The sequence below is a fragment of the Coregonus lavaretus genome, assembly GCF_964263955.1.
Source record: "Coregonus lavaretus genome assembly, chromosome: 37".
NCBI classification, from domain to species: domain Eukaryota; kingdom Metazoa; phylum Chordata; class Actinopteri; order Salmoniformes; family Salmonidae; genus Coregonus; species Coregonus lavaretus.
This window is the reverse complement of record NC_140024.1, coordinates 5,163,514-5,188,568: the sequence shown is the minus strand read 5'-3', so window position 1 is coordinate 5,188,568 and position 25,055 is coordinate 5,163,514. Positions and strand designations below refer to the sequence as shown.

The 25,055-nt window shown below is 41.7% G+C and overlaps 1 protein-coding gene across 1 annotated transcript in view; it reads right to left on the bottom strand.

Annotated features, from left to right (window-relative positions):
- Positions 1-25,055, bottom strand: part of LOC311111286 (MAP kinase-activating death domain protein-like) — an 81,317-nt gene that overhangs the window by 38,381 nt on the left and 17,881 nt on the right. The window contains exons 2-7 of the mRNA XM_084154001.1: positions 15,571-15,788; positions 14,779-15,417; positions 9,173-9,476; positions 6,176-6,307; positions 5,643-5,756; positions 4,759-4,839 (exon numbers count right to left, since the gene is read on the bottom strand). Coding sequence (XP_084010127.1) covers positions 4,759-4,839; positions 5,643-5,756; positions 6,176-6,307; positions 9,173-9,476; positions 14,779-15,417; positions 15,571-15,629 — 1,329 coding nt within the window. The 5' untranslated portion in view covers positions 15,630-15,788. The remainder of the gene's footprint in view (positions 1-4,758; positions 4,840-5,642; positions 5,757-6,175; positions 6,308-9,172; positions 9,477-14,778; positions 15,418-15,570; positions 15,789-25,055) is intronic.

The window sequence follows — 25,055 nt, the reverse complement described above, 5'->3', positions numbered from 1 at the left end:
GAGGAGTGCATGTTTTTGCAGATGCCTGAAATGGGAGTTGTCATTTGGGAGAGGTTGAGGGAAGAAGTAACAGCAGAGGGAATTCACTAGCACTCTGGGATTACTGCTGACTCATTCAGGGTTTTGCACAATGTTAGCACAGTGGATCGTTTGATGGCCAGGTCAGTCAGCAAAAATCTCCATATCCACTGTGTTTAATTACAAGAACACTCACTGATGACAAGATAGATGTGCATTCATTCAGGCATGCTCAAGCCAGAACTAAGCAGCCAGTGGTGGGTCTGCAAAAATCTCACTCTATGCCGCCAGTCTGTTACAACTTCTCAACAATAGTGTATGACACTTGAGAAAACTGAAAAAATAACAAGCAACAACAACAAAAAATATTTAGGTTTGGTGAGGAAGAATATCCGTGCAAGGAGCATGGCACATTCCGCAGAAGGAGAAATTAGGAACCTTATTGTCAGAGGAGAAGATCTGCTTTTGGGTGATCACGGTCAACCTAACCAGACACTAGGGAAGGGGAGGAGGACAAGAGAGATGCCAGGAAGAGGATCACATGAAAAGGCTGAGCTGACCAATTGCTGAGCAGAATTGAAACCACACATGACAAAAAGGGTCAAGATAGGAGTCTGTGTGTCCAATTCCCTTTAAATGGATTCCTTTCCTAATCTCCTCTCAAACCTGACTACTAAACTGCTGAAAGGACAGGATGCTTGAAAGCAACGTGGGAACCTTGACTAGCCAATAAGTGGGCTAGTGGGGAGATGGAGATGCCTCCATGTTGCTTTCACATACAGCCCTTTCAGCTAAGTGAAAGGTGCAGTTTTAGAGAATTGGGACATAGCCAGAGAACGAGAGAGAGAATGAAGTAGAGAAGGAGAGAGAGAATGAAGTAGAGAAGAAGAGGGAGAGAGAATGAAGTAGAGAAGAAGAGGGAGAGAGAATGAAGTAGAGAAGAAGAGGGAGAGAATGAAGTAGAGAAGAAGAGGGAGAGAGAATGAAGTAGAGAAGAAGAGGGAGAGAGAATGAAGTAGAGAAGAAGAGGGAGAGAGAATGAAGTAGAGAAGAAGAGGGAGAGAGAATGAAGTAGAGAAGAAGAGGGAGAGAGAATGAAGTAGAGAAGAAGAGAGAGAGAGAGAATGAAATAGAGAGGAAGAAAAACAAACACATTTACAGAGATCAAACCATGACAGAGACAAGTGAGAGAGAGAGACACACACACAAACAAACATGAGTGCGACAAAACAACACACAGTAATGCACCACACCACACCCAACACAAGTTAGCCACTGAAGAGACGATCAATGGTTACCAACTGGGAGGATAACCAGTGGCTACGATGGAGGTGATACTGAGACACAGAAGGGAGCAGATCTCTTGACAATAACGAAAATATAATTTTAAAAAACGTTTGGCTTTTTGTTTACACTGTCCGTACACCCCCCAACTCAAATTCTCCCATCTCTTAACCTGTTAGATGCTGACATACACTGAGTGTACAAAACATTACAAACACCTGCTCTTTCCATGACTGGCCAGGTGAATCCAGGTGAAAACTATGATCCCTTATTGATGTCACTTGTTAAATCCACTTCAAATCAGTGTAGATGAAGGGGAGGAGACAGGTTAAAGAAGGATCTTTAAGCATTGAGACAATTGAGACATGGATTGTGTACAGTGAGGAAAATAAGTATTTGATCCCCTGCTGATTTTGTACGTTTGCCCACTGACAAAGAAATGATCAGTCTATAATTTTAATGGTAGGTTTATTTGAACAGTGAGAGACAGAATAACAACAACAAAATCCAGAAAAATGCATGTCAAAAATGTTATAAATTGATTTGCATTTTAATGAGGGAAATAAGTATTTGACCCCTCTGCAAAACATGACAGTACTTGGTGGCAAAACCCTTGTTGGCAATCACAGAGGTTAGACGTTTCTTGTAGTTGGCCACCAGGTTTGCACACATCTCAGGAGGGATTTTGTTCCACTCCTCTTTGCAGATCTTCTCAAAGTCATTAAGGTTTTGAGGCTGACGCTTGGCAACTCGAACCTTCAGCTCCCTCCACAGATTTTCTATGGGATTAAGGTCTGGAGACTGGCTAGGCCACTCCAGGACCTTAATGTGCTTCTTCTTGAGCCACTCCTTTGTTGCATTGGCCGTGTGTTTTGGGTCATTGTCATGCTGGAATACCCATCCACGACCCAAGATTTGACGGTACATGGCCCTGTCCATCGTCCCTTTGATGCGGTGAAGTTGTGTTGTCCCCTTAGCAGAAAAACACCCCCAAAGCATAATGTTTCCACCTCCATGTTTGACGGTGGGGATGGTGTTCTTGGGGTCATAGGCAGCATTCCTCCTCCTCCAAACACGGCGAGTTGAGTTGATGCCAAAGAGCTCGATTTTGGTCTCATCTGACCACAACACTTTCACCCAGTTCTACTATGAATCATTCAGATGTTCATTGGCAAACTTCAGACGGCCCTGTATATGTGCTTTCTTGAGCAGGGGGACCTTGCGGGCGCTGCAGGATTTCAGTCCTTCACAGCGTAGTGTGTTACCAATTGTTTTCTTGGTGACTATGGTCCCAGCTGCATTGAGATCATTGACAAGATCCTCCTGTGTAGTTCTGGGCTGATTCCTCACCGTTCTCATGATCATTGCAACTCCACGAGGTGAGATCTTGCATGGAGCCCCAGGCAGAGGGAGATTGACAGTTCTTTTGTGTTTCTTCCATTTGCGAATAATCGCACCAACTGTTGTCACCTTCTCACCAAGCTGCTTGGCGATGGTCTTGTAGCCCATTCCAGCCTTGTGTAAGTCTACAATCTTGTCCCTCTTTGGTCTTGGCCATGGTGGAGAGTTTGGAATCTGATTGATTGATTGCTTCTGTGGACAGGTGTCTTTTATACAGGTAACAAGCTGAGATTAGGAGCACTCCCTTTAAGAGACACCTGGGAGCCAGGAATCTTTCTGATTGAGAGGGGGTCAAATACTTATTTCCCTCATTAAAATGCAAATCAATTTATAACATTTTTGACATGCGTTTTTCTGGATTGTTTTGTTGTTATTCTGTCTCTCACTGTTCAAATAAACCTACCATTAAAATTATAGACTGATAATTTCTTTGTCAGTGGGCAAACGTACAAAATCAGCAGGGGATCAAATACTTTTTTCCCCTCACTGTATGTGCCATTCAGAGGGTAAATGGGCAAGATAAAATATTTAAGTGCCTTTGAACGGGGTATGGTAGTAGGTGCCAGGCGCACAGGTTTGAGTGTGTCAAGAACTGCAACGCTGCTGGGTTTTTCACGAATGGTCCACCACCCAAAAGATATCCAGCCAACTTGACAACTGTGGGAAGCATTGGAGTCAACATGGCCCAGCATCCCTGCGGAACGCTTTCGACACCTTGTAGAGTCCATGCCCCGATGAATTGAGGCTGTTCTGAGGGCAAAAGGGGGTGCAACTCAATATTAGGAAGGTGTACCTAATGTTTTGTACACTCAGTGTATACTAACCCATTCTCTGTGCAGAACTGCAAGGACCTACCAGCTACCACTTGTTTGTTACTGTTTTGGAGAGCTGAGGACTTCTTTAACCCTTAAAACAATAGAACCTATGAAAACTCACCTTTACCCATATCTTTTCACTCAAATGGCTTGTTACCACAACAGAGTTTTGGCTCTGCCAACACACAGGTCTATCTTAATCAATCGCACGCACACTCTGGGATAGGGCCAAGTGTATCACACACAAATACTGCACTGGTTCTGATTCAAAGCATATCAACAACTATGATATGCAGGGATTTTCAACATGATGAGGTATGATTGGGGATTCAAATTGGGGTTACTGGGTTAGGATTTTAAAAACCAACCACTGAATGACATTTGGTGACGAGTTGAGATGCATTTTAATGTTGATGATGAATTACGCCTAGAATGTTCAAATGTGGTGGATGTATATGTTTTGTTGTTCTTGTCATTTAACTTTTCTTCATAAAGCATCTTGTGCTTAATATGCACTTTCAAAATCAAATAAATTCAAAAACTTAGATGATGACAATGTTGGGTAGGAATAGTTAATGGCAAAATGTACTAATGATAGCTTGATGTCAAGATGGTGGGTGGGGGTTACTTGATGTTCACTGATAATTCAAGGTGGTAAACTGTGATGTGGTACTACAGCGGAATCTTTGATTGGCATTTCACAACATGAGAAAGAGGTTTATGAATCAGAACCAGCTTCTAATCTACGTATTGTTATTTGAGGTTCTGGGCTTGGAGGATTTGGTTAGTTCTACTGCTACAGCTGTTACTGAGGTCCCAGGGAGTAAGACCTAGTATCTGCTTTTACCTCCAAGAGCTAGCGCATGCAAAGAAAAGAGAGAAAAAAACAAAACAAAAATACTTGTTTTCATTAGTACATTACAATGCTTAACTCAACAATGCTCCCACACTATATACATAGTTAGTACATACAACACAGAAAGAGAACAAGGACACTGATGTGCCTGGCGCAATTCATCAAACCTCTCTTGAAACATATCTAAAGCTGATAGAAGGTGTTCACTTGAAAACAAATAGTTAATATAACACATACGGTAATATTGCAGGTTTGTTTATGTAATAAAGCAATACAAGAGGTAGAAATAAACGGAGTTTAACTGTTGGCAGTGCTAACATACATGCTTAGTGAACAACCACTGAAAATAGTGCTATCGGGTATGTTGCGACAGGCTATATTTACCTGTTTCAGGTGTTTCTTGAGTTCTGTGGATTCTGGCTCGGGAAGAGGGGGTAGGTGCTCTGCATTGGTGGGTGCTTTGACCTGTGGAGCAACAAAGCATGCTTAAATTGTAAAATTGTACACTTCACACTCACTAGAGCACACAAATACCCCTTCAAATGATGAAAGCATACATCAGTCACCATTACCTACTAAATAGTAGATTATTTAATTTTTTTTGTCATTTAGCAGACGCTCTTATCCAGAGCGACTTACAGATAAGTGAGTGCATACATTTTTCATACTGGCCCCCCGTGAGAATCGAACCCACAACCCTGCCGTTGCAAGCGCCATGCTCTACCAACTGAGCTACAGGAGGCTAGATGAGAGGGAAGGAGTTTTCCCCTAGAAAGACAGACTGGGATGTGGGTGGGTGTTTTAGCACTGAAAACACTGACGCTCTCTCTGTCTCATAGAGTGGGAGGACTTTTATGTTGAAGTAAGTTTCTGCACAAGTCTGAAATGAGGATGACAAGAGCTAGGTTTCTTCCTCCTGCATAAAGTCGATATCTAGCCTAACACAATATCTGTCACAATGAGAGAACTGAACCCCAAAAGGGATTTAGCAGTGAAAATAAAGACATCTCAAGCAAGTGTCTAGACTATGTCTCCCAATCAGAGAGAATGCTGTATGGAACTCAAATGGAGTAGGGAACAGCATTGATCAGCAGATGAATAGCATAGATCTGCAGAGGAATAGCATAGATCTGCGAAGGAATAGCATAGACCTGCGAAGGAATAGCATAGATCAGCGAAAGAATAGCATAGACCTGCGAAGGAATAGCATAGATCTGCAGAGACCGTGGCAGGGACGCTGAAGCGCACCTCCATTTTGGGGCACTTACCTTGTTACAGTCCAGGTCCACGAGCCACACGTCGTCAGGCATTTTGAAATCTGATTTGTAGAGGAAGAAGCTGGCAGGCACACCTATGATGTAAGGGGTGGGGGCGAGGAGAAGCTACAAAGGAGAATGATGTCACGATCAGACAAAATCAAACCAGCACACAAGCAAGAAGAGCTCCAATAGGAGGAGCTAGAACTTCACCAGGCATGGATTCAACTCCCAGGTAAAACTCCCAACATAATACAGGGACTAATCTCTTCTTCTACAACTACAATCACAAATGCCCTGACAATGGACAATAACATTTGCTAAATTAATCAAATAAAAAATTGTGAAACTTTCAAAGGCAATCAATTAGGGTGCAGGAATTCCTTAATATGTATATATATTTATTTTTTTAAGTGTGTAGAAGTGCATCCCTTTAAAAGAAATCCATCCACAACCTCTGGTTCCAGCTTTTAAAAAGCCCTGTATTTGTTATCCTAATAGTACTACAACTACCAGTACTGCAGTCATTGGTTTGATTGGCATACCTGTTCAGCGGAGGCCATGCAGGTGGGCAGTAGGGGAATGACCGGGAACATGTACTCCAGGGGGTAGATCATGGCTACAAACGCCATGACACTCATGGTCAGGGCATTGTAGTCCCGCGACTGGAGGACTACCTGGAAGACACAAATCAAAACAAACTATTTGAAGTGCATTTAAACATCTCAATTGTAAATGGACAATAAATACATCAGAAGACTGTTAGGCATAGGTGATCACATGCCGTTTATTCCATACAAGATAGATTCAATTACATTCAATGACTTCACCATCCTAGAAAGTATCTTAAGATTTCTTCATTTTTCTCCCAAAGAGTTGTATTCGTTCACAATAAAAGATGTAGGATTGACTAGTTGTGTGGCTGTTGAAACAACCACACACACCCCAAAATATGGTGCTGTTTTCAGTGTACAACAGGGGCATGTTTCCAAGCTTGAACAGCGAAACGAGGTCCTTCAAGGGTAACCTGACACATTGTCCTTACAGTAAAAGGGAAGGGGGTAGACTAGAGTGTAGTCACTGCAGGTGTTCAGACAGTGAAACAAGGGGACTGAATAAGGGAGCGTGATGATTAGAGTGGTGACTTTAGCCCAAGGAGGGCAACAGCAGTGACTGTATAAGTGGGTGGGTGGGTTAAGAACCGTGACTGGATAAGAGTTGGGTTTAAAATAAGTTTACAGCACAGGATGTTAGCTTAGGAGTATAGAGTAGTATGCTATATATCCCTCAAACTCAACTCTGGACCTCGAAGCAAGTTCCACACTAATCAGGCACTGATTTAGACCTGGGACACCAGGTGGGTGCAATTCATTATCAGGTAGAACAGAAAAAACAGCAGGCTCCGGACCTGGTAAGGAGTTGAATATCCCTGCTATATATAAAAATCAGTGTATGGGTAGTGTGGGACTTGGTCTTCAATAATCCTGTGAGATTGTGAACAAAACTTTTGAGTTGGCCATTTGATTAAATATCAAGAGTTGGACATATAGTAGAGGTGAGAACGTTTAAATGATATTGGGTTCCTTAACGTTTAGAAAACCCCCTAACGGGAAACGTTTTTTATTGATTTTTCAGTACAGCTGGCTCGCCTAATATTTCTCGTCGCTAATGATGCAAGTGTGTGTTCAGTCTTCAGTGTACAATATCCTAGCCTATTCATTGATGATAGGCCCTGCTTTACTGAAGTTGCGCGACATTACAAGCCAAGAAAATGCAAAATACAGCATTCCATAGCTTTGATTGCCGATAGATAGGCCTAGTGCACGGTTCTGACTCAGTCTGCCTGGTAGCCGACCTGCCTATACTGTGTCCCTCCCCTCTCTTTCCGTCCCTCGCTAGCTAGCTATGAAAGATGCGAGTGTTCTCGGAAATATGACAACTAATCAGTCTCCTTTGTTCCAACGATTCCTAGATGAAAATGTGTTTTCTTTCTACTAAATGTCTCAGTAAGTCACGGTATTTAACAAACTTTAAAGTACTTTTTTAGGAGAGAGTGGTTTGTGCGCAGGCAGTTTGCACACAGGCAGCTCGAGATTATTTGATTGACAGTTCTAGTCGCCTAGTGATGGACGTTAGTCCCGCTTCAAAAGCTGCATTACTTTACAGAGAAGTAAAATGCCTGTTCAGCGGCGCTTCGAAACTACCTTTTTCTATTGACATTTCTCTGTGTATATAAGATTTTTGCTGATTCATGATTTTGACTGGCTGAGAAAAGATGTCCGTCTTGTCCTGACACGTTCATTCTCAATAGGACAGTGGAGATCGAATTTCAATATTGAAACTATGTTACAAATGTCAAGAGACAGACAGCAACTTTTGTACAAACCCCCGTTGTTGCTAACCAAATGTTAGGCTAGAAGCAAGGGGAAATAATGTCTAGATGCCTTTTACAGTGGAGATCAAGCTAATGAATTGGCTGGCTGGGCTGATGGGACAGGATGAGCAGGGATTTCTCAGATGGAACAGAAAACTAGTTTCCCATTTTTGCATCATAGGCTTATCCCCTTACTAAACAGGTTTTTTAGTATGGCTTTGAACGTGTCTCAACCAATCACAATGCATTGTAGAAAAATGCTGGCGGCATGCTACAACACTGACATGCATTTCATTATCCTTGTCAGATAGGCTAGCCTACTGCGTCTGCTATACAGTATACAGTGGGGAGAACAAGTATTTGATACACTGCCGATTTTGCAGGTTTTCCTATTTACAAAGCATGTAGAGGTCTGTAATTTTTATCATAGGTACACTTCAACTGTGAGAGACGGAATCTACAACAAAAATCCATAAAATCACATTGTATGATTTTTAAGTAATTCATTTGCATTTTATTGCATGACATAAGTAATTTTATGAATTGACGTGCAATAAAATGCAAATTAATTACTTAAAAATCATACAATGTGATTTTATGGATTTTTGTTTTAGATTCCATCTCTCACAGTTGAAGTGTACCTATGATAAAAATTACAGACCTCTACATGCTTTGTAAGTAGGAAAACCTGCAAAATCGGCAGTGTATCATACTTGTTCTCCCCACTGTAGCTGTTGAGGGCAGGGACACACACAACAGTACTCATTCCACTGACACACCTAGGAGGCAATGGGTTGATTTGTGACTGGGCAATAGCCTTATTCAAGGCAGACGCTGTGTTCGAGAGCATCAAAACCTTGAAGTATCATGGGTTAATTGTGACTGACTGATCTACAAATAATATGACGTAGTTATTTATGATGCAAGGTGATTTGTAGATCAGTCAGTCTTGACTTGCCTTTAAAGTCGGCTGTAACGTCGAACACGCCCAGAGTTGTTTCACCGACTGCACCAACTGACTGATTTACAAATCACTTTGCATCCTAAATAACTACTTATTATGATTTGTAGATCAGACTGCTCAGTCACAGATTTAAAGCTCTCAAACACGGCCATTAAGTAGATCCCAGGGTAAACTCTATTCAAAACGTCAGCCCTTTCCCCTCACCTTGTGCTCCAGCAGGATGCAGCTGAGCACCATGAGGCAGGCGTCCACACCCAGCAACTCCAGCGGCAGGTGCAGGGGGAAGTCCACCATGGAGAAGCGAGAGTTGTCGGGCAGGGCGAAGGTGAGTGCCGGCTGCATCTCGTGGGGCAGTACCTCCACATCTACGCGCCGTTGGCCCGCCACGGGCACCGGGGAGCGCAGGAGGCGGTAGACCCAGGACTCGATCTCCCGCAGGTCAGCCAGCAGCTGGCTGCCTTTCTCCTCCACCAACAGGGCCCCCGTGAACACGCGCCACATGGTGTCCCTGATGGGAGAATGACAAGTCAGTCAACAAACAGACAGTTTAGATACACATGGAGAGGCCTCTGTGACATGCAGAGGGAAATGGTGTCGCTGACAGGAGACAGTCAACAAATCCTATTACAATCATATTTCTCAACAGGCGATAAAAGCAAGCATATCCTGCAAGAAAATCCACCCAAACAAACCGTACCGCAACTTCACCTGTTCACATAAATTATTCGAATATTAGGCAAGCCCTACATCATCAAAACCATATAACTACATTTACACAGACAAAGCACCCTTCCCTCTGCATTCTACTGTACGTTGTGATTGTGCAATGAGCAAACAAGATGTAAGCAAAGGAGGTCCCTTGAGCCGCCGACATGTCGACAGCCCTCCACTCTGAACGTACACACCCTTACACACACACACACACACGGCGGCATTAAACCCTCTTTTCAGTTGCCTGCCGTCTGTTGGCGAGGGAGGGAGGGAGATTAATCATTAGCTCGTCAGAGCTCGCCCTGGGCCACCGCCCACTGCAGCTGCTCCCTGAAGGCAGTCAGAGACTTCAATCTGTCAGCCGAGTGCTGTGTGTGTGTCATAGACTTATAGGCAGTGTGTAAGTGTGACTGTGTGTGTGTCTGTATATGTGTGTGGTGTGTGTGTGTGTGCCACAGCAGCCCGCAACGCAGTAGGCCCTCACAGTGTTATGTAAACCAGCACGGCCAGGGCTCTAAAGTGCGACCAATTTGGACTAAATATTTTGCTGTACGACCTGAAGTTTTATTTTGGGAGCACCAGTGCGACTAAAATGAAATAAAAAATAAATAAATGTGTAACAGTATTTCACCGCAACACTCTTCTCTACACTGCTCAAACAAGACAGGCTGCCTCCCGCGTCTGCTTGCTTCCAGTTCCCGGACCACACACACCAAGCCCCGGCCCCTGTCAATCAAGCAGAGAGCGCACAGTTCCTCCACAGAGTTACTGTCTTTGGTTCCTCCACAGAGTTGCTGTCTTTGGTTACTCCACAGAGTTACTGTCTTTGGTTCCTCCACAGAGTTACTGTCTTTGGTTCCTCCACAGAGTTGCTGTCTTTGGTTACTCCACAGAGTTACTGTCTTTGGTTCCTCCACAGAGTTACTGTCTTTGGTTCCTCCACAGAGTTGCTGTCTTTGGTTCCTCCACAGAGTTACTGTCTTTGGTTCCTCCACAGAGTTACGGTCTTTGGTTCCTCCACAGCCGTTTATTCTCTCAGCATGGTGTCAATTCATACCCTCAACATATTCTCCCAAAACAAGAATGATGCTGCTTTCCAGGTTGTTTCTAAATATGAATTCACAGGTCTTCTCTATTATACTATTACTTTGTGTATCTTGCTCTCTGCAAAACGTAAGTTAGTCTAAGGAAGCTGGCATATGCCTAAAATAATGCTAATGCTGATCACTAACTAGCTAGCTAAATGCCATTTCGCTAAATGCACAAGCTAGGGCAAAGCAAACGTTAGCTCTCATACAGGTTGTTACCAGTGGTGGTGTAGATCAGCATGTTGTTTGGGCAACGGCATGTTCTGAATCAGATAGCCTATTCTAAAATATGTGTCTAAATGCAGCATCTATTCAAATGTGATTAGGGTCCCCTAGGAAACACTGACCAACACGTTGGTTCCCACCCTGTCAAAACTCCTAGCTTACTTTTTAATTTGTTGTCATGCCAAACACCAACCATAGAATTTGAATAGTAATTATATTTCTATGAATCCAACAGTTCACCCAAGTGTGTTGATCTATATCGCAAGTCAAATTGCAAGATTTGGTTGAAAATACCAATTAGATTTTTTTTCCATATGGTGCAGCCCTACCTTACCAATATATGCAACTATTTGGTGGCACAGAAAGAAAGGAAAAGTGATATATTTTTCAGGAGCTGTGCTTCAAATGCAAGTAGGATTCATATAGGCCCAATGCAGGCTATATCTCAATCAATTAACAAATCCATTTTTCTGGTGCTCCTAAATTTTATGTGGTGCTCCTAACTTTTCGAAGTTAGGAGCACAAGTGCTACCAACTAACATTTTTTATTTAGAGCCCTGAGCACAACCCTTGGGTCTCTGTCTCTCGGTCTTCGTCACCGCGCCACACACAGGCCAGGGAAAATGTCAGGACAGTGAGTGAGGTCTTCATTAACCCGAGGCAGAAGCATCTTACAGCTCTATCTGAGCTTCATTTCCCTCTGCTTCTGATAGGGTGTTGTTGTTTACCGACATCTGCTACTACTACACACAGGGATTGGCTATGCTGTGCTTTTCATGGAGCTGAGGGACAATTGTTATGATTGTCTCGGCAGACAATTTATGGATCCATTGTGGTGTTGATCGTTATAGAGGGAAGGAGACAGGATTGTTTATTGAGGGACGAAAACTTCAATTGAAGCAAATCATTTACTTTAATAAGTTACAATTGCAGCCTTATTTTCAATATACAGTACCAGTCAAAAGTTTGGACACACCTACTCATTCCAGGGGTTTTCTTTATTTTTACTATTTTATACATTGTAGAATAATAGTGAAGACATCAAAACTATGAAATAACACATATGGAATCAAGTAGTAACCAAAAAAAGTGTTAAACAAATCAAAATATATTTTATATTTGAGATTCTTCAAATAGCCACCCTTTGCCTTGATGACAGCTTTGCACACTCTTGGCATTCTCTTAACCAGCTTCATGAGGTAGTCACCTGGAATGCATTTCAATTAACAGGTGTGCCTTCTTAAAAGTTAATTTGTGGAATTTATTTCCTTCTTAATGCGTTTGAGCCAATCAGTTGTGTTGTGACAAGGTAGGGGTGGTATACAGAAGATAGCCCTATTTGGTAAAAGACCAAGTCCATATTATGGCAAGAACAGCTCAAATAAGCAAAGAGAAATGACAGTCCATCATTACTTTAAGACATGAAGGTCAGTCAATATGGAACATTTCAAGTTTCTTCAAGTGCAGTCGCAAAAACCATCAAGCACTATGATGAAACTGGCTCTCATGAGGACCGCCACAGGAATGGAAGACCCAGAGCTACCCAGAGGATAAGTTCATTAGAGTTACCAGCCTCAGAAATTGCAGACCAAATAAATGCTTCAGAGTTCAAGTAACAGACACATCTCAACATCAACCACTACTAAAGGACACCAATAAGAAGAAGAGACCTGCTCGGGCCAAGAAACACGAGCAACATTAGACCGGTGGAAATGTGTTTTTCAACAGGACAATGACCCAACACAGCTCCAGGCTGTGTAAGGGCTATTTGACCAAGAAGGAGAGTGATGGAGTGCTGTATCAGATGACCTGGCCTCCACAATCCCCCGACCTCAACCCAATTGAGATGGTTTGGGATGAGTCGGACTGCAGAGTGAAGGAAAAGCAGCCAATAAGTGCTCAGCATATGTGGAAACTCCTTCATGACTTTTGGAAAAGTGTGCAAAGCTGTCATCAAGGCAAAGGGTGGCTATTTGAAGAATCTCAAATATAAAATGTATTTTGATTTGTTTAACACTTTTTTGTTTACTACATTCCATATGTGTTATTTAATAGTTTTGATGTCTTCACAATTATTCTACAATGTAAAAAATAGTAAAAATAAAGAAAAACCCTTGAATGACAGGTAGTGTATCTCTAAGAAAACATAATAGAAAAATAATATAAACATTTTGCTTATTGCATGTAAAACTAAATGCTTTTGTATGGGAATGTCTCAATATCCTGAGTACGTAAAGGTGCATGCACACAATGTTCTCGGAACTTCATCAATTTCCTTGCATGAACACCAGCTGACAGCAGCATGATCGGCCATGTGCCGGTGTGTAGACACGAGAACCACGCATTTGTTAGGAGACTCCACAATAGGGGACATTTACATTTTAGTCATTTAGCAGACGCTCTTATTTTACATTTACATTTACGTCATTTAGCAGACGCTCTTATCCAGAGCGACTTACATTATTATTTTTCATACCCCCTGTGGGAATCGAACCCACAACCCTGGCGTTGCAAACACCATGCTCTATCAACTGAGCTACATCCCTGCCGGCCATTCCCTCCCCTACCCTGGACGACGCTGGGCCAATTGCACGCCGCCCCATGGGTCTCCCGGTCACGGCCGGCTACAACAGAGCCTGGATTCGAACCAGGATCTCTAGTGGCACAGCCTGCACTGCCTTAGACCACTGCGCCTTAGACCACTGCGCCACTCGGGAGACCCATCCAGAGCGACTTACAGGAGCAATTAGGGTTAAGTGCCTTGCTCAAGGGCACAGACAGATTTTTCACCTAGTCGGCTCGGGGATTAGAACCAGTGATCTTTCGGTTACTGGCACAACGCTCTTAACCACTAAGCTACCTGCCGCCCCAAGGCAAGGCCATGCTGACTCACTGATGACACTACACTACCCACAAGGTTCTCATTGTCCAGTGTCCATTTCACCTCCAAGAATTGAAGGTCAAATTCTCTGGCATTTCAGACCAGTGTTGTTTAAAAATTTAATGAGTGGGGCAATTCCATCTAGTCCATTAAATATCACGAGTGGGGTTAAAAGGCCATAAGAAATTGGTACATTGCCCATTGCTGTATTTTCAATACGTTTTTATTCCCAATTCCTGGATTTCAAAATGAGTATTCAGATAACCTTTATTTGAAAAAACAAGTAGTTGAATATTGGAATGTATTTGAAAAAACTCAAATACATTCCCATGCATAATACTTTTTTTAATGAATACTTTCAAATACAATTTGGTAGACTATTTGTTTTTGTTTTTACAAATAATCATTCAAATACTCAAATAAAAATACTTGTTTTGGGATGTGTATATTACAACCAGATCAGACTGAATCTGTTCTGGACGTTGATATGGATTTAAAATGTATCATACTGTGACCAGATCCCGAATATCAGCTCTGGATTTATCAACATAGGAATTTAGAACATTTTGCAAAATGATCTTCCAAGATAAGTGCTTACGACTAATACTAACCTCATTGTATTTCACTACCTCATCTTTTCTTGCTTTCAGATAGAGCTGGTCAATCACTTGTGGTTGCAACTGAGCTGGGTGGTTTCAAATAAAAACAGCCTAAATAAATGACCATTGACCACATACCTTTGAATCACATTTTTGGTAGGGATAGGCCTGCGGTTGGAAGTATTCTGGCCTGGGTAGTTTTAGGATAGTTTTAGCAACGTTGTGATTTTACTCAACTGAATATCCTAAAAGAAATTATGGAAACCAGGGGGCTCCATCGTTTGATAAGCCTGGCACTTTGCATACCTCTGAGTTCCGCGGGGCAGGCCGGCGCGCTGGGTCAACCTGTGGCTGCAGCAGTCCACCATTCTCTTGAGGATGTACAGGCACTCCCTAAAGGTGGAGAAGAAGGGGTAGTGGCTGATCATGCACAGCGAGGTCAGCGTGCTGTCGCGGTTCCGATTGACCATCTTGGCAGTGCTGCGTTTGTGCCGAGGGGACCTGCCAGCATTTGGCTCGCCACCGGGCGGTCCCGGCTCCATGCCTGGCGCAGATGTGGCTGTTGTGTCGGCACTGGCAGGTGTCGGCAACGTGGAGGCAGTGTGGCAGCCACCGCTGCCATCGGAACTCTCGCTGGTCGCTTCCGCTGTCTGCGCCGCCGTTTCACCGCTACCCACCTTGTCGCGGCGGTGCCCCCCTCGCTGGAAGGAGCGGTAGAAGTTGACGCAGATACCGTAGCGCGTGATGCCAGAGTCTTTGTCAGTGAGTGCGAAGACGAAGGAGGCGTCGTCTCGCAGGCTGACCCGGCGCTGCCGGATGCTCTGGCATCCCTCAGGCTGACAGAAGAAGACCACGTCCGGGGACAGAGGGAAGTCCGGGTGGTCCTCCAGCGGGTAGCGGCGGAGGAGCTGGGGGGTCTGGGACCCGCTGTCAGTGCTGGGCTGCCTTGAAGGTAGGATGGAGGGAGAATGGGGATCAGAAACAATATAGTATTTTTTTTAAAGCACAAAAACAAAGGCCTAACGATATAATGTGAGGTAGTAGGACTCAGTTTGGGATTGGACTGTTATCTCCCACCCAACCCTATGAAGTCCTCACCTGGCTCCGACCACCACCAGGTAGTCCAGTAGACGGGGGCACATTTTCTTTTTCTCCATCTTTGATTGATGATGTCTTTAGGTCATGGCAACACAGACATATATCACCTCTCTGGTCAGTCAGCAGCTGTTCAATCACGAAGAGGCAGGGCTAGGTGTGGGAGGAGCATGCAGGACCTTAGTGGTCATTGTGGACATCTGAGAAAAGAATGGGGAAACCTGTAAAACAAGAAAATGTAGCATGTTATGTCTACAGAGGTTTTCAGATTTATTCCTTTACTAAAGTCTTGTTCACACTGGCAGTTTGAAGTGACTCAAATCAGTCTGTACTGCCAAAAAGCACATGGAATGGGATATTTCAAGCCACATACAAATCTGATTCCTGGCCATGCGATTTATTTGCCCTCAAGTGGTTTTTAGACTTATTTGGCATATTTTGTTGCTTTCTAGCTACTCTGTTGACAGTTTGACAAGAACATGTGGTAGCTAACTAGCTTGTTAATTGTTTACAAACAAAGTAGTGAATGTGCTAAGAAGCTGAACAGCTACCTAGCTAGCTAGTTGACTGCTGTGGTTAGCCAAAAAGGACTCGTTTTGAAAGTTAGCTTAGTTTGCTACATAACGTCTGAGTGGTAGGAAGCACGAGCACCACCACCAATCAACCTACACCACTGCGCACACACCCGTCATTACTATGACAACTAGCATAGCCATGTCAGCAAATGCCTGCGGTCTGAATACACACACAAATGCGATTTGGTCACTTGTAACTTACTGTTTGAACAGTCAGTATTCCAAAACGGATTTGAAAAACAAAACTGATTTGAGCATGAAGGCCTGCAGGGTGAACAAGGCTTAAGTAGCTAGGCTAATTGTACATTTCTATTGCCTAAAAATGTCAGTAGATTGAAAATGCAGCTAACCACACAAGGCTTATTTGTTTAACAATTTTTTGTAACTCAAGCTTGTCTAGCTAATCCTGCTATGACAATTTGAACAAGTTAGTTAAAAATTCCTAATATGGGGTAGCGTGAGCCGTGCACATGCACAGTTTCACGGACTCCACAGAAAGGAGAGTTCCCACCCCACCTCAGACAGTGCGGACAATTTCCATTGGTAATATGTCCACTCCGGGCACATATCTTAAGAATCTATGATCAGTTGTCTCTTTTTTGTGACCAACTTTTTAGTTAGTTAGCCTTTATGCATCATTATGATTACACCTTTAGTTTTGTTTGGGATTGATGAAAAAGCAGCCAGTTTGTACAAATGGTTCTCTATTCATTGTGAGTCCTTTTGAACCAGGTGTGTTTCTTGGAGCATTGCTATATCAACACGGTTTCTTGCTAGGATATCAAGACAGCTGGAACATTTAATAGGACGGTTTAAGCCTTTCAAATTCCAAGAGAGAATAGCTAGCATTGCCATTAGTTTAAAAAAAAGAATGTATTATTAATGATGTAATTGTTATCTTTAATGGTAATAAGCCCCCCCCACGTTTAGCGCTTATAGACAGCTAGCTAATACAGCAAGAAAGAAATCACATTATGTTGTGTGAAAACATACGTAGCCAAGGCTATATACGACATTAGTGACTGTCGATGCAAGCTAATGATAGTGCTACCTAGTGCTTGATAACTACGTCGCACATGGAAGTATGATTACAAGGCAAGCGCACAAACACCAACAGTGCCATTTCTGTGTTGAATCTCCACCTCCACAACTACTGCAAAATGTGACAATAAGCTCTCCTACAGGAAATGTCTATACTGAGCCTCCTTTCTGTTGGAGGCACTTGTAGGGCTTAGGGAAACTTTTCAATAGCAGCTCTCTGATGAAGTAAGCAGCTTAGGGGGTAAAGGGTCCCTGTGTGAGAGGTCTTCAGGAATGTAAGCTCCCTCAGAGCTTGCACTATGGCCCAGCCATCCCTCTAATTCTAACAGGTACTGGCAGCAGGCTCAACAAACAGGAGTAACCATCCCCCACTGCTGAACCACTTAGAGTCCAGTGGATAAAAACCAAATACACCCAATATTGTGTATTTTATGATAAAATTATGAGATGTATGGGACACAATACTAAGGCTACCATTACTTATTATGCAAGCACTGTTTTGGAACATGTTATATATATATATATATATATCATTCTAATCCACAGATAAAGTATCACAAAATATTTTGAAATCATTAGGAGCATGCTGAAATGTGATCCTGTCAATCGAGGGATAAAAATATGCATTTTGGGCACATTTCTGGTCATGTTTTCAAAGGCATCTTAAAAAAAACATACATAATCCATTTGATTGTATTTTCCACACTACCTGGAACATTTTAAGCCATCATTAGGCTTACTATACCCCTTACTAATGAAGTTATGGCCAATTCAAATTACAGATCAGTAGGGTTGGGCGGTTTCCAGATTTCCATACTGTCATTCAGTTTCTGTACCATTTAGGGGTATACAGTATTACCGAATGTGCACACAAGGGGTGCTATTTAAAAACAGGGTTCTTGATCCGGGACGGGATTGAATGCGTCTGCTGTAACCAAGAAGCTTGATCATGACATCTAGCAAGTTAGCAAACCAAATGCATAGCTGTAGCCCTGAGCTGGATATAATTTGACACATCTTAGACTTCTTATAGTTATAAGCAGTGGTGTAGCACACACCCCTGCGAGGTATTGAAAATCATACCGTGGGTATTTCAAAATGTACCTTTTATACCGTATACCGGGGTATCACCCAAGCCTACAGAACAGTAATTTAAGAGGCACATTTCCACCACATTTCTGCATAAAGTTTCAAGGACACATATACACTGAGTGTCTTTCCATGACAGACTGACCAGGTGAATCCAGGTGAAAGCTATGATCCCTTATTGATGTCACTTGTTAAATCCACTTCAAATCAGTGTAGATGAAGTGGAGGAGACAGGTTAAAGAATGATTTTTAAGCCTTGAGACAATCGCGACATGGATTGTGTATTTGTGCCATTCAGAGGGTGAATGGGCAAAACAAAAGATTTAAGTGCCTTTGAACAGGGTATGGTAGTAGGTGCCAAGCACACCGGTTTGTGTCAAGAACTGCAACGCTGCTGGGTTTCACACACTGTGTATCAAGAATGGCCCACCACCCAAAGGACATCCAGCCAACTTGACAACTGTGGAAAGCATTGAGTCAACATGGGCCAGCATCAATGTGGAATGCGTCACTGTGGAATGCGTTCGACACCTTGTAGGACATTGTGGGTGCTCTATTCAACATGCAGTTCCAGATACAGCCCTTCCATTAGTTGAAGGCAGCCAATCCAATAATTCATGAAAAAGTATTCACTTTCTGAGATCTGTAACTATTTGTCCAAACCATGTAAAAAAATATGTATATATATATAATTATTATTATTATTATTTCCGGGATGGAAAAGTGCTTTCAGTGTAAACTTAAATGACTAAAACCAGATAGATATGTACAATAATGTACCTATATATTTTCAAATAATATAATCTTTGAGAACAAACAATGGTGACTAAGGCAAACTAACCAATAAAAAGGCAAGATTCTGTGGCTGTGTAATATCTTTGTATGACAGACCTGCACTGCTGTGTGTGTATGTCCTGAAGTTGCCCCAAAGGTACACCACTGGTGGATAATCACCTCAGGAGTGCACAGCCAGTGCATCTGGCAAGACCCTTCAGAAGTGGATGAGGCATCAGCATTAGCCACTCAGTCGAAAAACATCAACTGGGCGGGCGCAATCAAGCCTGCAGGGATTAGCCTTGCTCTAGAAACAAAGCAAGAGCACCAATATTCTATACTACCCTCAAAGTAAATTTCAGTTTCAAAACTATAATTCCTACAAACACCTGCCTAGTACATTTAGAAAGGGAAGAACTTTTGAGATTCTGATAAATGTGTCAGAAACAACATGATTACTACACAGCCCGAAACTAAGATGTACAGTTTTTTTTGTTTGTGTTTTAAGAGATACGAGATTTGGAAGTCTAGGTTTTAAATAAAATATGTCACCAATTATTGTTCCAAAATGATTTTTTTTAAATGATTTTGTTGTTGTTGATCTTTTACCTAATGGTGGCGGTCTAAACGTGTGCAAATTCACATAGCAACACAGCCATTTTTTATATACAGTGCCTTCAGAAAGTATTCACACCCCTTGACTTTTTCCACATTTTGTTGTGTTTAGCCTGAATTTAACACTGATTAAATTGAGATTTGATGTCACTGGCCTACACACAATACCCTATAACGTCAAAGTGGAATTATGTTTTTAGACATTTTTACAAATTCATAAAAAATACAAAATCTGAAATGTCTTGAGTCAATAAGTTGAGGAGTAAAAATGTGCTTGACAAGTCACAGACTCACTGTGAGTGCAATAATAGCTTTTAACATTATTTTTGAATGACTACCTCATCTCTGTACCCCACACATTAACTCAGCAAAGTTATTTGGATTTTTACTAATTATCTTTGAAAGACAGAGTCCTGAAAAAGGGACGTTTCTTTTTTAGCTGACTTTACAATTATCTGTAAGGTCCCTCAGTTGAGCAGTGAATTTCAAACACAGATTCAACCACAAAGACCAGGGAGGTTTTCCAATGCCTCGCAAAGAAGGGCACCTATTGCTAGATGGGTAAAAAAATTAAAAAGCAGACACTGAACATCCCTTTGAGCATTTTGAAGATATTAATTACACTGTGGATGGTGTATCAATACACCCAGTCACTACAAACATACAAGCATCCTTCCTAACTCCGTTACCGGAGAGGAAGGAAACCGCTCAGGGATTTCACCATGAGGCAATGTTGACTTTAAAACAGTTACAGAGTTTAATGGCTGTGATAGGATCAAACTGCGGATGGATCAACAACATTGAAGTTACTCCACAATACTAACCTAAATAACAGAGGGAAAAGAAGGAAGCCTGTACATAATACAAATATTCCAAAACATGCATCCTATTTGCAATAAGGGACTAAAGTAAAACTGCAAAAAATTTGACAAAGAAATTAACTTTATTTCCTCAATACAAAGTGTTATATTTGGGGCAAATCCAACAACACATCATTGAGTACCAGTCTTCATATTTTCAAGCATGGTGGTGGCTGCATCACGTTATGAGTATGCTTGTCATCGACAAGGACTATGATATTTTTTTGGATAAAAAGAAACAGAACAGGGCTAAGCACAAGCAAAATCCTAGAGGAAAACCTGGTTCAGTCTGCTTTCCAACAGACACTGGGAGACAAATTCACCTTTCAGCAGGACAATAACCTAAAACACAAGGCCAAATATACACCCTGGTTGCTTACCAAGACGACATTTAATGTTCCTGAGTGGCCTAGTTACAGTTTTGACTTAAATTGGCTTGAAAATCTATGGCAAGACTTGAAAAAGGTTGTCTAGCAATGATCAACAACCAACTTGACAGAGCTTGAAGAATTACAAAAATAATACATGTGCAAATATTGTGCAATCCAGGTGTCCTTGAGTGGCCCAGAAAGACTCACAGCTGTAATCGCTGCCAAAGGTGATTCTAACATGTATTGACTCAGGAGTGTGAATTCTTATGTAAATAAGATATCTGTATTTCATTTTCAATATACATTTGCAAAAAAAAATTAACTTTGTCATTATGCGGTATTGTGTGTAGATGGGTGAGACAAATCCATTTAATAAATTCTGAATTCAGGCTGTAACGCAACAAAATGTGGAATAAGTCAAGGGGTATGAATACTTTCTGTACATATGAGGAGAAAGCTGAAGTCTACCTATCCATTGATGTAAATATAGTGGGAAAACAATTACGCAAGTATTTCAAAGATTACAGTTCATATAAGGAATATCGGTCAATTGAAATAAATTCATTAAGCCCTAATCTATGGACTTCACATGACTGGGAATGACTGGGAATACAGATATGCATCTGTTGGTCACAGATACTGTACCGTGGAATGTTGTCCCACTCCTCTTCAATGGCTGTGCGAAGTTGCTGAACACTTCTTTCAGAACGACTGGCTAAAAAGTATACAAAAAGTACCAGAGAATCTCTTTAACTAATAATGTTGTTGACTCATCCTATATTTGAATGTGGGAAAAGCATAAATTGTAGATAAAAACGATTTTTTTTTTAAACGCCACACAAACTTGCATCTCAAACAGACAGTTTCAAACATTCTTGCCATTTCCTCATAGAGGATGATGTCATCCTCCTTGAAATTGCTTTTTCCAATTATTGATAACCATGCACCTGTTACGAATCTATTATAGATTCTTCAAAGTAGCCACCCTTTGCCTTGATGACAGCTTTGCACACTCTTGGCAACCAGCTTCATGAGGTAGTCACCTGGAATGCATTTCAATTAACAGGTGTTTCTTGTTAAAGTTATACTGTGGAAATGTATATACACACTATATATATATATATATATATATATATATATATATACACATATATATATACACACACACACACACAGCCAGCCTTCCGAAAGTATTCAGACCCCTTGCCTTTTCCCACATTTTGTTATGTTACAGCCTTATTCAAAAATTGATTAAAAAATTAAATAAAAACTCAGCAATCTACACACAATACCCCATAATGACAAAGCGAAAACAGGTTTTTAGACATTTTTGCAAATGTAAAAAAATATTGAAAAAATACCTTATTTACATAAGTATTCAGAACCTTTGCTATGAGACTCGAAATTGAGCTCAGGTGCATCCTGTTTCCATTGATCATCCTTGATATGTTTCTACAACTTGGAGTCCACCTGTGGTAAATTCAATTGATTGGACATGATTTGGAAAGGCACACCTGTCTATATAAGGTCCCACAGTTGACAGTGCATGTCAGAGCAAAAACCAAGCCATGAGGTCGAAGGAATTGTCCGCAGAGCTCCGAGACAGGATTGTGTCAAGGTACAGATCTGGGGAAGGGTACCAAAAATTTCTGCAGCATTGAAAGTCCCCAAGAACACAGTGGCTTCCATCATTCTTAAATGGAAGAAGTTTGGAACCACCTAGACTCTTCTTAGAGCTGGCCGCCCGGCCAAATTGAGCAATCGGGGGAGAAGGGCCTTGGTCTGGGAGGTGACAAAGAACCCAATGGTCAACTCTGACAAAGCTCTAGAGTTCTTCTGTGGAGATGGGAGAACCTTCCAGAAGGACAACCATCTCTGCAGCACTCCACCAATCAGGCCTTTATGGTAGCGTGGCCAGACGGAAGCCACTCCTCAGTAAAAGGCAACTGACAGCCCGCTTGGAGTTTGCCAAAAGGCACCTAAAGACTCTCAGACCATGAGAAACAAGATTGAAAACAAGATTGAACTCTTTGGCCTGAATGCTAAGCGTCACATCTGGATTAAAAAAGCTGGCACCATCCCTACGGTGAAGCATAGTGGTGGCAGCATCATGTGGGGATGTTTTTCAGCGGCAGGGACTGGGAGACTAGTCAGATTTGAGGTAAAGATTAATGGAGCAAAGTACAGAGAGATCCTTGATGAAAACCTGCTCCAGAGCGCTCAGGACCTCAGACTGGGGCGAAGGTTCACCTTCCAACAGGACAACGACCCTAAGAACACAGTCAAGACAATGCAGGAGTGACTTCAGGACCAGTCTCTGAATGTCCTTGAGTGGCGCAGCCAGAGCCTGGACTTGAACCCAATCGAACATCTCTGGAGAGACCTGAAAATAGCTGTGCAGCAACTCTCCCCATCCAACCTGACAGAGCTTGAGAGGATCTGCAGAGAAGAATGGGAGAAACTCCCCAAATACAGGTGTGCCAAGCTTGTAGTGTCATACCCAAGACGACTCAAGGCTGTAATCACTGCCAAAGGTGCTTCAACAAAGTACTGAGTAAACGGTCTGAATACTTATGTAAATGTGATAGTTTATTTTATTTGATAAATTAGCTAACTGTTTTTGCTGTGTCATTATGGGGTATTGTGTGTAGATTGAGGAGGGGAAAAAAAACTATTTAAATCAATTTTAGAATAAGTCTGTAACCTAACAAAATGTTGAAAAAGTCAAGGGGTCTGAATACTTTCCGAAGGCACTGTATATAAAATGGTGTACAAGACACCTGTCTGATTCACGCCTGTCTGAGTGGACTACTCCATTGTGGAGGCTGTGGGGATGGCACAGTCTATCACTCTAAGAGATGTGCTACTGAAATTGTATATGGTTATGTTACATAAGAACAATGGTGCGACACTAATAAAAATAATATTATTTTATTACAAATGTGCTTTCTCCCGCATTGGATAGTGGTCGCTGTCCACAGTTCAGAAACACATCAGTGCGCTGTTGAATTGGTGCCTTTTCCTAGACCATGTTGCTATGTGCATAATAGCAAAGTTAACCAGCATATTGGTGTTGAGAACAATGTGGCGGAGGCAGCAGCAGAATGAGGAGATGAGAAAACAGCCCTTGCCTTATTGTCTAAGAAAAGTGAGGAGAGAGGAAACCCCAACTTAATTAGGTCTATAATCAATAGCCTAACTGTTAAATGTGCCTGGCTTTATAAATCATCCATATATATCTACAGAAATAAGACAGATCCTGCTTCTGTTGCCTGTTTGAGTGTTTGTTTAATAGCCTACTGATTCCGTGAGCACCAAGCGTCACGCAACGTCATGTCAAGTAAACAATTTCACAAATTCGGCAGTTTTTGATCTTTGCTTTGCTGTAATAAAGGCTTTACACTTTTTTTGTTAGTACAGCCTCTCTGGTATTATTTATAATGTATTTAGTGTTCTTTACACTGTTCCAAATTGTCAGAAACATTATATTTATTATAATGCTCCTTTTTCTTGATCTCCTTCTTATTGTTATTATTACTATTATTATGATCACAAGTAATGTCCTTATCATTAGTAGGCTTAGTATAGCAGCCTTGTATAACCACCATTGAGCTGTAGACCTAAGAGCGCATTCTGTTTAGTCTTAATACCGTAACTTACTTAGGCCTATCAATCAAATTTATTCATAAAGCCCTTTTTACATCAGCAGATGTCACAAAGTGCTATACAGAAATCCAGCCTAAAACCCCAAACAGCAAGCAATGCAGATGTAGAAGCGCGGTGGCTAGGAAAAACTCCCTACATTTAAAAACGTACAGTATATACACACGATAGGCTACTGCATCAATCATTCATTATTTCGTTCATGTCATCACACAGCATACGAGTCATTCATGATTTGAAATGCAATCAAGCATTTTTGTTTTAAAATAAAATTAAAGCCAGCCTTCAATAATTCGCTTAAACAATAAATAAACCGTTCCATTTCGGAAATTGCATTCACAAATGAATGCTACTGTTTTCAGTCCTTGCTGTAATAAAGGCTTAACAAAAAAACGTTGCAACAGACTCTCTGGTATGCTTATCATTTATTTAGTGTTGTTTACAATATAATTTTTCGGACCGTTTGGAACAATGTCATCTATACAGCACCTGTTTGGCAC